Consider the following 13,032-nt stretch of genomic DNA (forward strand, 5'->3'; position numbering starts at 1 on the left):
ACACACACACACACACACACACACACACACACACACGATAACAAAGGCTAATGCAAGAATAGGCCTCAGGAGGGCAGGAGCAAGGCTAAAGATCATGATTCAGATAAGTAATAAGCTTAGTAGAGCTGATCCAGAGAAAAAAACAACAGTTGTTTCTGTGCCTGCATTCCTTGGACTCGACACTGATGAACCAGCCCAAATCCAGCCACAAGTCACCAGAAAGCCAAAGTTGTGGCTGGGACAATGCAGAGCGTCTGTGGGCTTCCTGCAGCACACAGTCAGGACTACAAGGACAGCTGCATTTAAGGATAAGGCACTATGATAAAGCCGAGGTACATTAAATCCCTGACATTCCGTCTGCTCTGCAACATGGCACTGTGGGACAGGAAACAGATTTTGGGTGGCCCAAGTGGCTCCCTCTCAGCTTCCTCTTGTTGGTTTGTTTTTGGTCCTTTGTGAACTTAGTAAAATTTCATTAAGACATACACTGCAAAGAAAAGGGGAACATATCCAGTAAGTTGTTTTCAGGATTACAGCTGGCTGGTCAAGTAAACCACTCTACAGAGCATCTAAAATGAAGAAAGGCAAGGGTTATGCACAGAATGCATAGAAAAGCTAGCATTGAGGAAGTGGTTTTGTACAGCCGGTCTTAATCTCATTTCTATTTACACAAGTAGCAGCACAGATATTTCTTTAGGAGTTTCTTTTTTCTGTGGCTAAAATAGTTATCAGTGGTGTATATTTTTTTTTAAACAGAACAGAAAAAACTGCCCCATGATCCTGTTTCAAATGCCATAGATACATAGAAAGTCCTCCCCTTGTTTTTTAGCTACATACAATACTCAAAATATTTTGTTCAGCCAAACGTTTATCAGCAGTTGGAACGCATGTGGACATAAATCATGCTAAAAGTAGGAGGGAAATGGAAATCAAAACAAATCAATAGCACCATGGGTTTGGGGGTAATACCAATTGAAAGTACAGCAAAACTATTTACAATAGGTGAAGGTCTTGAGTCAATCAATGACTTTGCTCCACTGGGACTAGTGACATGGATTTGAGCTCTGAGACATCAGTAGTTTGAAAGAGCTGAATTTTCCTTCAAGACAAAACCTGTCTGTGTGGACAGACAGAGGCGTTAAGTCATGCCAAGGCAGGAAACATAATTAACGGGTCAAATTAGTCCTCCTCCAGCTGCCCCATTGCGACAGAGCACAGACTTATGTGATGACACCACATCCAGAATCTAAGCAGTCAGACACGGACAGCACATCTTAGCCAGAGTATCATCATTTCAGCACTCCTCCACTGACCGGGCTAGATAGGGAGCAGAGAGCGTGTCCGCACAAGTGCAGACACAGACAATGCATGAAAAAGACGGAAACATCTAGACTTACAGAGAGAAAGATATGTGGAGAGTGAAAACAGGCCAGACAAGGTCCGCTGTGCCCTCAGACCCTCAAACGGAGGCATAGGTGTTGCCTGTAGCGCTGCAGTGGCGGATGGTGGGAGTACCGGCAGAGGGGGTTAGGATGTGCTCAGTGTGGTCCTGCGGGGGCTGGGGCAGCGAGTGGAGGACTCCTGGCTGGACAACCCCCACCACAGGGTGGGACCCGTCCTCTAGTGCCCCGACCTGGATCACCTGGATCACTTCATGTTCCGACTTCTTCTCTCGCTTGGCAAGAGGTTCCCCGGACTCCTCCACGTCATCTTCTAAGTCACTATCCATCCCACTCATTTCATCTAGACAGGAGAAAGCATCACCTATGTAAAACACTGGTATAGACTCAAGAGCTAATTAGAATACTACATATACTAAAATATAGGTTGAGTTTTCAGGCTATTGCGCTATATACATTTTGTCACATACCTTTATCAATATTAGAGAGGGACAGGGTGTTCAGGCTGTCAAACTGAAAACAGAGATGAGAATTAGTGTGTGTCTATACAGTTTTAATGTTCTTCTAATTTAACAGAGATACTACATTGTAATTAGGTAAAACATCTCCTCCGGCAGATTTCATCAACAGATCCAAAGAGAGGTAATTTCACATCTGATTTATAGTGTACCGCTATATACTGTAGTGTATCACTTTGGCACTATAAAATACTGTGAAGATAAGATGCCGCAGTTATACCTCCCCCATGACACCAATGGGTGTCTCTCCAGTAGCTTGTGCCACACGATGCTCCACTAGGTAAAACATGTATTCATCGTACAGCAGGCGAATCAAGTGGAAGGAACCAAAGCTGGCAGCACTGCGCAGGGTCAGGTCCCTGATCACCATAGAACTGCAGGGACATTAAAAAAAAAAATCAAGAACATTGTGAGTGTTTTGTCTCTTCAAAACAAAGCTGCACACTCTTAGGTGTGTCTTAGTGTTGTTGTTTTTGTTCTTTTGCCAACCTGTAAAAGGACCACTTGAGCAGGAATTGTCGAGCTGCCCTGGGGAAGCTGGGCCGGTGCTCGTAAGGCTTGAGCACCTGAGTGACCACATTTTCCAGCCAGGCTGCCCATTGCTCCAGAGAGCTTTGCTGCTGTAGTGTGGCCTTGAAGTCCTGCTCCAAGTGCTGAACTACTCCCTCTTCACACTGGCACACCCATGATGCCTGCTCCTATACAGCAACACAGAGAAAGAACTGCAGGTTCACACTTGTACAGTGAAAGTAATGCATGTTCTTTTTACAGAGAGGATTATAGAGAAGGAATGGTATGGTACACATAGCACAAGCACCACTGCTGAATGTCCAAACACAAAGAGCTGTTCTGACCTGTACGTTGGCAAAGTCAACACGATTGAGATCACTCAACATCTGGTTAATCTGTGACGTGTTTTGCAAAACAGCACGTGCCGCCTGAGCCAGGTGGTTCAGAGATGTGTATCTGCGCAGTGTTTGCGCAAAGGCACTAACAGCGGCAATCTGTAAAAAGATCATAAACAAAAGCCCAGGTGTTACCTACTCTAAGTATACATCCCTCTCAAACTGATAGTAAAAATACTACTCTTGTGTATTTGCATGTGTATTTAAGAAATAGTAACAGGTGACTTTTACGTGTAGCATTTTCACAAAGGTAAATGTATGAATACTGCAAGTGTACCTTGGTCTGGATCATTCTCTGTGGAATGGCATTCATGGCGTTATTGAGCCAACCTTCCAGGCTTTTGGCAAAGTTGCGAATGGCTTGAGTCAAGGCACCTGAAAATGATTGAATGATTTAATGATTGTGATGTTACAAGCATTAACACATTAAAAAAGGAAACATGAAAGGTGTCCATGACTGTGACTCACTGGGAATGGGTCTCAGGACATCAGGAATGAGGATTTCCACAAGGGCCTGGTACATAAGATGGTCACATGTGCTCATCCATTTGAGTACGGCCTCATTTCTACACAGTTCCAATAGCTGTGAACGGGGCAGCCGTGCTTCAATCTCACTTAAACTGCTGAGGAATGAACAAACCAGACTTAGAAAAATCCCTATAAATTCTCAGATTGTCTTTAAATGAATTAAGTTAGCTTATATTTCTCTTAATAAAAACACTGACAGACTCTGACAGATAAATTAACTGAAACATCAGCTTGACCTCACCTGTTTTCTGTTACAGTGGCACCCTCTACAGAGTCAGGGGGAGAATACCGCCAGAATGTCTGCCACAACTTCTCAATTAGACTGAACTGGAGATTGACAACCACATCAAGGATAGCCTTTAACAAAAGCAGAGAATAAACAAAACCAGTGAATAAACAAAACCAGTGAATAGCTTTTACTGGAATTAATTTTCAGAAGAAGAAGAAATGGTCCCTTTGAAAACTGTGCAAGGTCTGTGGATAATCCAGAGGAACCAGGACATTGAATTGTCAAGGTCTTATTTCAGGGCACATCAACACCAAACTAGCTGCATGGCTAGCCACCACTAAGGGCATGTGAATAAATAGGTTTTGTTTTGTAATGTGGGTGTAGTGACCCTTTAATCATTAGAAGAAGGTGTATCATATCATAAGGCTTTGGCCTTCACCTGTGGATTACCTGATCCCTAACTTCTCAGACTAGTATTAGGAGAGGTGTGATTGAAAACTTTGCAAGATGAATAGAAAGGCTGTTCCCAAATGCCAGCAACTGGCATTTACAAATCTCTGTCACTATAAACCCACATGACCTTTCCCAAAGTTTCCACACTCTAAATCCAGAGAAAGTTTAAATACATCTTTTTCCAGATTTGTAAAACTTTAGTTCAGTATTTTTAGTCTATCAGCCTTTTTTATTAAAGATTTCTTAAATCAGATTAAACAAGTCAATTGCTGTAATGATAGGCACATGAAAAAGAACATGGCCTTGATTCAAGGAGAGATTGAGAGGGTGATGATATACAGCTAGTCCAGGCAGATCAATGTACAGTCACAATGCCTGCACACTTAGATTGATGATGTATGAATGAATGCTGCAATAGGATAGGATTACTTTCTTGCTTTTCTCGTATTCTTTGAGCACTGAAGAGTGACTCAAACCCCTGTATCCCCTGTGAATTGCACTTATGTGCCAAAGTGAGCTGTGGTGACATTGCAGTGAATATGAAATGAATGCCCTTTATCTAACCTCACAGTGCTCTCTGTAAAGGGCCTGGAGAGCTTTCACATCCTCCGGACTGATGTTCTCTGTATTGCTCTGTCCCACGTCCAGCTCTACAAAGTCAGGGAGGGCCCGTGATGCATCTGTTGGAGTAATACATTTTTTTTTTTTTATTCACCACTGTGGAATAATCTAAAAAACATTATAATAAGTACGGTATATTTCAGTGCATCCCACGTGTGTTTTGTTTTACATATATTCAGATAAATAGAAAAGCAGCTGACCTAGGAACTGCTGGTGGTGTTGACTCTGTGCAATGACTGTCTGCTCTTCTGCACCAGGATGGTGCTGGCCTCCACCTGAGTAATTCTCCCCAGTGCAGCCATCAAACTTCTGCACTGGCTTGAACCTAAAATCACATGCCTCACATCAGTATTTATAAAAATCAAACACAACAAAAAAACAGCGACTTGTGCCCAAACAAAATGTATGCATGCCTAGTTGTCTGTGTACCTCTGCTTTTGCTGAACAGGTTGCTGTCTGAGGGCCATGTACTGCATGTCTTCTTGGAGTCTATTTAGTGGGGAGTCTGGTTTCACACGTATACCATAGTAATGATATTTGGAGTTCCCTCTGCAAGGCAAAGCCAAATGTTTGACACACATTGACAGACAGAAAAAGTGGATGAGGCTTTAAGAATATCAAGGTTCAGATGAAAAAAGACCGTAAGCATACAGCCATTAGATGAGTATCCTGAATTGCCAATTTGGAAAAAAAATAAAATCTAAAAAAAATAAAAATAAACTAACCTTGTCCCAAGACGCCTTGTACGAAGTCCCATGAAGATGGAGCGGATGAGTTTGCCAAAAGAGGCTGCATTTACAGGGTCCAGTTTCTGCTCCTGGCAGTGGCGCAGATAATGATTGTAGAGGGTGGATCGTGGTAGACTCACGCCCTCTGCTGTCTCGTAATTGTCCAACAGCCACTGGAGCTACAAGGGAATACATGCTGTTTTACTCTAGAGATTCACACACTGCTCCACGCAAACAGTCTGGAAAGACCTCAGACTGACAGTCTGTAACCTTGATGTTGCAGCCATCACACCTCTGCAAAAAGCATTTCTATAGCAGCCAGTGAATTTAAAAACCATAGTAACAATTAAAACCAGCAACAAAAACAGCAAGCGCAACATTAAACTTAAATGTATACAGAATTGAGAGGCAGAAGTCCTGCAAAAGTCAAAGTATGGTGAGGGCAAGCATTCGTAAAAAAGCAACTTACATGGCTGTTGAGCAGCGAGCTTCTCTGACTGGATAAACCCTCCGATTTTTGGAGTGTCTCAATCGCCATTTCAATCTGATAAACCATGACGCACAGGACAACAAAATGTAAGAGGGGGAAACAAAAAAACAAAAGCAAGAAAAATAAAGAGTTGATGTAGACACATTAGTATCCACTAGCAAAAATAAAGAGAATTGAGAAAGGATCCCAAAGCAAGCACCTCTAAACCCAAGCAGAGCAGGACTACCTGTCATTTAAGGAAGATCTAGTTGGGAAATGGGGACAAGATCAACTAAGTACCTAAATCGTGTATGGCCGACACACAACCTTATAACACTTACCTTATAACAACCATCATGTACAGAGAAAATGTCAAAAGCAAAAGACTAAGGCAATGTGCCAAGATCATTTACGATAGTAACAGCTGCAAAAACTGGTTCAAGTGTCATGGGGAAAGGTCTATTGGGTATTGGCATTTTTGAAACAGCCTAATATCTAACAAAACATACAGTAACATAAGCTGGCAAAATGTGATGTGAAAGAGACAATGTATTGTATACAGGATGGTACGCTGATACGATAAGTTACTTTTTTTTGTATTTCTGTCAAATTAGTGTTGTGTTTCAGTGTACATGTAATTGTTGTTAAATGGTGGTGATTCTGTGCAATGGTTTCTACTTAATAACAATTTTTATGGTTTCTGTTAGATCTCAGGTTGTAGATATTACCTTTTGTGTTTTAATGCCATACATGTGAAATTATTGAGCCCCAGGGTTGAATACCATGGTCATTCCTCAGCAGTAAATACCGCCCCTTTATGGGTCTATTTATCTTGGGCTAGACAAAGGTGAGCAGGTATATCGTTGAAGCAGTTAAAATGCCCTTGCAATCTTGCACACATTTTGATTTCATAAAATAAAAAATAAAAACATTTCTCCTTTGCATAGCCATTAGGAAATGTTCTAAACTATCTACCATGACTGACATCCACATGATGTAATGCCAGTCGCCCAGCATTATTGCTACATTACTGCCAGAAAGCATCTTTATAGTGGACTTTACGAAAAAACCCTGAGGGGCATTTAGAGTATAGCAAAAGAGCAAGGCTCTTGTGGTACATGCACCACCTTGTCCTAGCAGGACTCTTGTGAGGAGTGGGTAAGACCTCCCCTCCTACTTGTCTCATATTTTAGTCCCTCCTTTCTTCTACATCCAAGTGTGGGGATAACAGACAGATGAAATCAGGGATGTAAACAAAGCCCTGTATTACTTTAACATAAAATATTAAGAGTTACAATGTAAACACTGCTGGCCGCAGATCACTGCGGAGACACAGCCAACACAGAATACATCAGCAAAGGATCATCGCCAGAGATAAAACACCATACACAATCATGGAGGAGGTGCACACAAAAGTTTCTTCTCTATAATGTGACATGTGTATATTATGTACACACTGTAATTTTGAAAACATGATATTTAAACTTGCATATTAAGTTTAAATATGGATCTCTGCTAAAGAGGTTGGCGTCCTACATTTCTGGATCAAACTGTGCATAGATCAATAAAGTACGACAAAAACAGAGCATCTATGGTAATAGAGAGAGTCTAGGCAAACTAGTAGCTGTGTGGATCTAAACAGGGAAGAGGTGGAAGTTACAACCAAAGTCACTACATACACTAGTCCAATGGTCTATCAACAAACACACAAAAGCAGGCAGCCAAAGGTAGGTGAGGGGCCCAATTAGTGGGTGCTATGCACTTACAGTAGCTGGGGAAGCTCGTGCCGTCTGGGTGGCAGGGTGGGGTCCAGTGTTGTCCATGATGTAAGCCCCAGGACTGGTGCTGATTACCTGACCCCCCGCCAGATTCATGCTCATTCCTCCACTGCCCCCTCCTCCATTGTTGGTCATGCCATGAGATGTCACCACAGTGGACACTTGCGATGAGCTGCCCTGTGTGTCAAAGTAGCTCCCTCCACTGTTCTGGCTATACAGCTGCGGCTCTGAGTACGAGTATGTTCTTCTGTTCAGAAGTGAGGTTAGCAGTCAGTCAATGTACCCAAAATAAAACTGAGAAAATAATAGTGCAAGTATGGTTTCTTAGGACACCTATTACGGTAACGCCTTTACGGTAACAATAACAACAAAGCATACATGCTTTAATTATTGTTTGTGTAGGTACAGTCAAATACTTTCAACAATTGTCATAATGGGGATATCTAAAATGTAATAGGATTTTTAATGGATTTGTTTTTCAAAGTAACATCAAATTTTTCATTTATATATTTAAATGTGTTTTTGCTTGTCATTTGGGTGACCATTTAAATATAACTTATACATACTATGTGACAAGCCTGGTACTCAGCTCATGTGTCCAACTGTTTGGTGTATGTATGATTTTATATTTCTAAGCAGTCACATGATGTTTCCACCAGTAGCAGAAGTCACACAGCATGTGTGTTTGTGTGTGTAAATGCACCGATATGTGACCCTGTGTGTATCCCAGTAGGACAAATACAGCTTAGACTTGTTAGTTGAGTGACTATGTAACCCCATTCCTCAGACCTTGGGGACCCTGCTGGCGTAGCATCAGCACTTAAAAGACAGGCCTACTTCTGGTCATGTTCAGGTGACTGAGCACAATCAAACACATGACTGCAGACCCCTCATAAAAGAAAACAAACACAAAAAAAACAAATGCACTCCCACCAACATCATGTGCTTGTGACATGAATGATGGTTTGAAGAGACTTAAGAGGAGAAAAGAACAGGCTGCAGAGACGTAGCGCTAATATTTGTGGAGTGGTATAAGAGCAGAGCTGGGTAACAGACTGACTCACATGTTGCCATTGGTGTAGACGCCACTGTTTTCCTCCACATACTGCACCTGTGCTGGGTAAACATGCTGAACCTGTTGAACAGTCTGGGCCTGGCAAGACAAATTGCAAGAGTTGCAAATTAATTATGTAATTGACTAAAGGCACATATTTTACTGGGAAATAATGACATGCACACACAAATGGTACAGTATGCACGTATGCAGGAACATTTAGACACAAACATACACACAATGACAGGCTGGATTTACCTGTTGCTGGACAGGCACCTGCTGGGTGGAGCCGGTAGGCTGGACAGGCACGGTGGTCTGAAGAGGGACAGTGGAGGTGGAGTCAGCGCCTGCTTCAGGGGTCTGCATGGCGCCTAAATAAGACAGTAGAGAAAACATAGTATTACTGTAGATAGCTTGAAAATGGTCACAAGCACTGAAAACCAAGAACACTCTCAACCTACTGGTCTAACTGGCATAACAACTCAGTAACAACATAATAATCTTAATGCATCATTGAGCCAGTGCTCACATGGAGCATCAAACATCGTAACTCACTTAAACCGAATACATTTACAAATATGGGTTTGCATTCTTCGATTGTTGTAAACAGACTTATACTTTACAATTGGTAAAGGATTACACACAGACTACCTTTTTTTACCCCCTCTTATTTAAACTGGTGAAATGACCTGTGACATCCACCTCTTATAACTCAAAAAGTATAAACATGTATCCTTAACATGTGTCCAGAACATACTGCATTTAATAACAAAAGACAAAACTATCATATTACATAACAAAAGCTTTGTATAGAGGGAAATCAATCCAATAATTATCCTCATAATTTGGTTAGCCCAGGACATAACCTTTCCCTAGAAATACTAATCTAGGCATAATAGAAAACATGACATTTAACTACAAATCACTAAGGTTTTACCTAAATCAATGCTCCTGAAGCTGCTCAAGAGCAATTCTACCCAAGCACCTGTTTCTGCCTTGTGGTACTTAATGTACTGAGAGCCTCATGCATCAGTGGCACATGGTCTTGTCTCCATGTTCACAGCCATAAAACAAGTTAATATTTAACAAACTCTAAATAGATGCTGCTTCTTGTTGCTCGGTCAGTTCCCACTTTTCCAGGTTTAACGTTACTTGAGATTGGAAGTCCAAGATCACTACCTAGAAAAGGTCCTAAGAACGACTGGAAAGTTGTCTAATTTGTGAGTATATTTACCAGAGAGCATTATTACTAGTAATGAAATAGCTATATTGCTATTCAGAAATTTATGACCATGTCTACAGTACTTACTAACCAAGGGTGAGTGAACTATTTTAAAATTAAGGATAAGACTGTGAAGAGACACTTGTTGTAAACATGTGTTTTTGAGTTAATACAAGTATGGCTACCATCACCCATTCCTTCCAGGGGAAGGCCACCTCCTCCCTTTCGCAGTTTCCACAAACAAGCCTCTCTTGGTTAATTAAGCTGGGTCTCCAAACAGCTCAATCTCTCCAAGGACAGCCTGCCCCTTCCCTTTATCTTCCTCTTTAATATCATACCCACTAGACCTTTTTTGGGGGAAGAAAGCTATCACTTTACCCGTGTTGGGGTGACTAACCTCAAAGTTGGACTACAAAGCTGAGTCAATCTTTTCTGGTGCACTGGGAGTGTGAGGAACAGTAAGACGGCAGGAAAAAATCTGCATTTTCCTTCAACATAAACGGGCACTGAGATTCATTAATGCAAAGCCGTCTGCTTCCAGCATGACTATTTTTAACACCTTGGGGAGGTAGATATGAGTATATACTATCATTCAATTATGTCAGTAGAAAATAAACTATTGAACTATTCAGTTCAAATATTGATATTTTGCAATTTTGAGAAGACACTGTAAATTATGACAATTCACAAAAAAAAGACAAACCTATTTGGCATGGGCTAGTATGAGATTCTGACAGTATGATAACCTTCAGTAAAAATATCACGGTTTTACAAAACATATTACAATTTCAGCTATAAATGTATTATTTTTTAAAAGTCTGGGTAAAAAAACAACAACTTTTTTTTCCATTGAACACACTTTTATTTTGAAACACACTTCACACTGGCAGGGAGAGGGATTTGTAACATGCACTTTCTGTCCTTGAAGACTCGTAAAAAACAGATCATACCTTAGAAACGCTATGACAGATAATGTTAGTGGTTTTAAAACTGTGACTTTTTAAAACCGCGGTATACCTTGAAAATGGCCGGCCAATGCCTAAAAACTATATGTGTCGGACACTACAACACACAAGCAATTCCTTTACCCTGAAATGTGCAGTTGGAGGCAGGCTACCAAAGTGATAAAATGTCAAACCCCACAGATGTGTCCTTCAGCTTACTATAGCCCATTGCTAAAAAAAGGCCTTGTGAAGAGAGGAGAATGTAGACTTATATACTCCATAGTGCAGTTTGAAAGCTAAAGTACATGGCCCCAACTGAGCCCACCTAATCGAGGAAAAGTGCCCCTGCATCACAACACACTCGTATTGCCCCCCCCCCCCCCCCCCAAACACACACACACACACACACACACACAATCACCTCACTATTCAGGCACTCCCTTGTGGCCCACTTAAATGCTGTGCTCCACTGAGCAAGTGCAAGCCCTACAAAGACACAGAGGAACAAAAGCCACCAAGGAGGGCAACATTTTGCCTTGCGTTTTCCCCCCTTAATTCCTCTTGCTAACATTACAAGCAACAAATAATAAAGAGTGCAAGGTTCAAAATCACAGCTACCAGAAAATACACAGTCCCATAATTTGCCTCACTAATGATCATGTATGATAAAGGTGGAGTTTAATGTACCAAGTAAATAAATAAGAGCTGTTGAACAAGGTTGAACAGTACACCATACGCAAAATCTCTTCCTCTCACACACATACGGTACATGCAACCCCAAGCAAGACAGTAGCATGATTAGGTGCTAGGGCAGCAGGAAAACAGGCTGAGGGAGATATAAATGGGAGAGCTGCAGTGGGGGGGGGGGGGTCAAATGAAAACTGGATGTGACATATTTTCAAGGACTGTTGATGTTGATTTTGATGTAAAAAAAAAAAAAAGGGATAATATACTGTTAGTTGTGCCAAAAAAGAAGTGAAAGTTAGTGTTTATTTGAAGACAGGACTATGGGAATCAGACATTTTTAAAATGTGCCAAAATGTCTGAAAGCATAGCAACATTGGTTACAAAGCAAGTCTAACTGTACCCTGTTACTGCCAGATGTGGAGTTAGGACAGAAAAAAGAAGGACCTTTAAGTCTCATCTTTCAACAATATACATTACTGCACGCAGTCTGGGGGAAAATAACAAACCAAACCTGCTGTATTCTGCTAAGCCATGAAAATGGATGACTGAATAATTGAATTAATCAGCCCCTCTTTAAGTGATTGGAAATGTAACAGGATCCAGGCAGCAGGTGGCATGGTACTATTTCTGGGCTACTGGACTACAGGTAAGTGGTAACATGATCTGATAACTTACAGTTCCCAACATCCTGTTTTCTGTATGTGTGTTTGAGTTGGGAGGTACAGGACCTATTTTGGGTTATATATGCCAATAAATCAATATATTTGCGATGTTTAACCCTTGTGTTGTCCTACGTCTGTTTCACCTGCTTATCTCCCAATTTTACGTTAGGCCTACATCTTCTTAGCCAACTTCATTCCAACTTGTCACTAGTTTTACACTTCTTGTTTGAAATCATGGTCAGCAAACCTTATTTATATGGAATTACACCCAATTTCCGGTTAAAACCCGGAAATTATGAATTGTTTTTCACTAATTGCCAAGATCAGAGAATGTGGAGTGGATAATCACAGACTTTTACTGTATGTATGTTTACTGTATGTCAAAGTGTAGTCAGTATTTCATTTGCTGTTTTGAAACCATTTTATTTTTTGGAACCATCCATGTTATATATGGGCACTTTGGTTCAAAGAAACCCAAATTTATGACATAGAAACTTTGAAAACTGGTCAAATTTGACCCAAGGACAACAGGAGGGTTAAGACACCTACAGTATGTGTAAAAATTGTAACATTGGTATTTTAATCTAATTGGTTTCAATTGCTCTGGCTCAGTCAAGTCCAGTTGCTACATCTACAAGAGTAGTTACAGATTCATGGTTTACAACAAACAATCAAAAAGAGAACCAAATTCTAGGAATGACGATGGACAATTACATTTTATTTACTTATATACTTTATTTTTTATTTGGTGGACAGAGGCCTAGATGGTCAAGAGTCCCACCACTACTAGAGGTGCACCTGTCCTCCACACACACACACACACACACACACACA

General features: G+C 41.0%; 1 protein-coding gene across 4 annotated transcripts in view; it reads right to left on the reverse strand.

The window, feature by feature from the left end:
• Positions 1 to 821: 821 nt before the first annotated feature.
• rfx3 (regulatory factor X, 3 (influences HLA class II expression)) overlaps positions 822 to 13,032 on the reverse strand; it is a 13,646-nt gene continuing 1,435 nt past the window's right edge. The window contains exons 2-17 of one of the 4 annotated variants that reach the window (XM_032539364.1): positions 8,942 to 9,054; positions 8,694 to 8,782; positions 7,618 to 7,873; positions 5,852 to 5,926; positions 5,380 to 5,561; positions 5,084 to 5,203; positions 4,855 to 4,979; positions 4,598 to 4,713; positions 3,593 to 3,708; positions 3,292 to 3,446; positions 3,101 to 3,198; positions 2,773 to 2,922; positions 2,408 to 2,616; positions 2,139 to 2,292; positions 1,871 to 1,913; positions 822 to 1,743 (exon numbers count right to left, since the gene is read on the reverse strand). In XM_032539364.1, the coding sequence (XP_032395255.1) occupies positions 1,460 to 1,743; positions 1,871 to 1,913; positions 2,139 to 2,292; positions 2,408 to 2,616; positions 2,773 to 2,922; positions 3,101 to 3,198; positions 3,292 to 3,446; positions 3,593 to 3,708; positions 4,598 to 4,713; positions 4,855 to 4,979; positions 5,084 to 5,203; positions 5,380 to 5,561; positions 5,852 to 5,926; positions 7,618 to 7,873; positions 8,694 to 8,782; positions 8,942 to 9,049 (2,280 nt within the window). In that variant the 5' untranslated portion in view covers positions 9,050 to 9,054 and the 3' untranslated portion in view covers positions 822 to 1,459. Of the gene's footprint in view, positions 1,744 to 1,870; positions 1,914 to 2,138; positions 2,293 to 2,407; positions 2,617 to 2,772; positions 2,923 to 3,100; positions 3,199 to 3,291; positions 3,447 to 3,592; positions 3,709 to 4,597; positions 4,714 to 4,854; positions 4,980 to 5,083; positions 5,204 to 5,379; positions 5,562 to 5,851; positions 5,927 to 7,617; positions 7,877 to 8,693; positions 8,783 to 8,941; positions 9,055 to 13,032 lie in introns of all 4 variants that reach the window. The other 3 variants (XM_032539363.1, XM_032539362.1, XM_032539365.1) reach the window with 3 other exon arrangements.

Source organism: Etheostoma spectabile, chromosome 16, assembly GCF_008692095.1.
Source record: "Etheostoma spectabile isolate EspeVRDwgs_2016 chromosome 16, UIUC_Espe_1.0, whole genome shotgun sequence".
In the NCBI taxonomy this organism is placed as follows: Eukaryota; Metazoa; Chordata; class Actinopteri; order Perciformes; family Percidae; genus Etheostoma; species Etheostoma spectabile.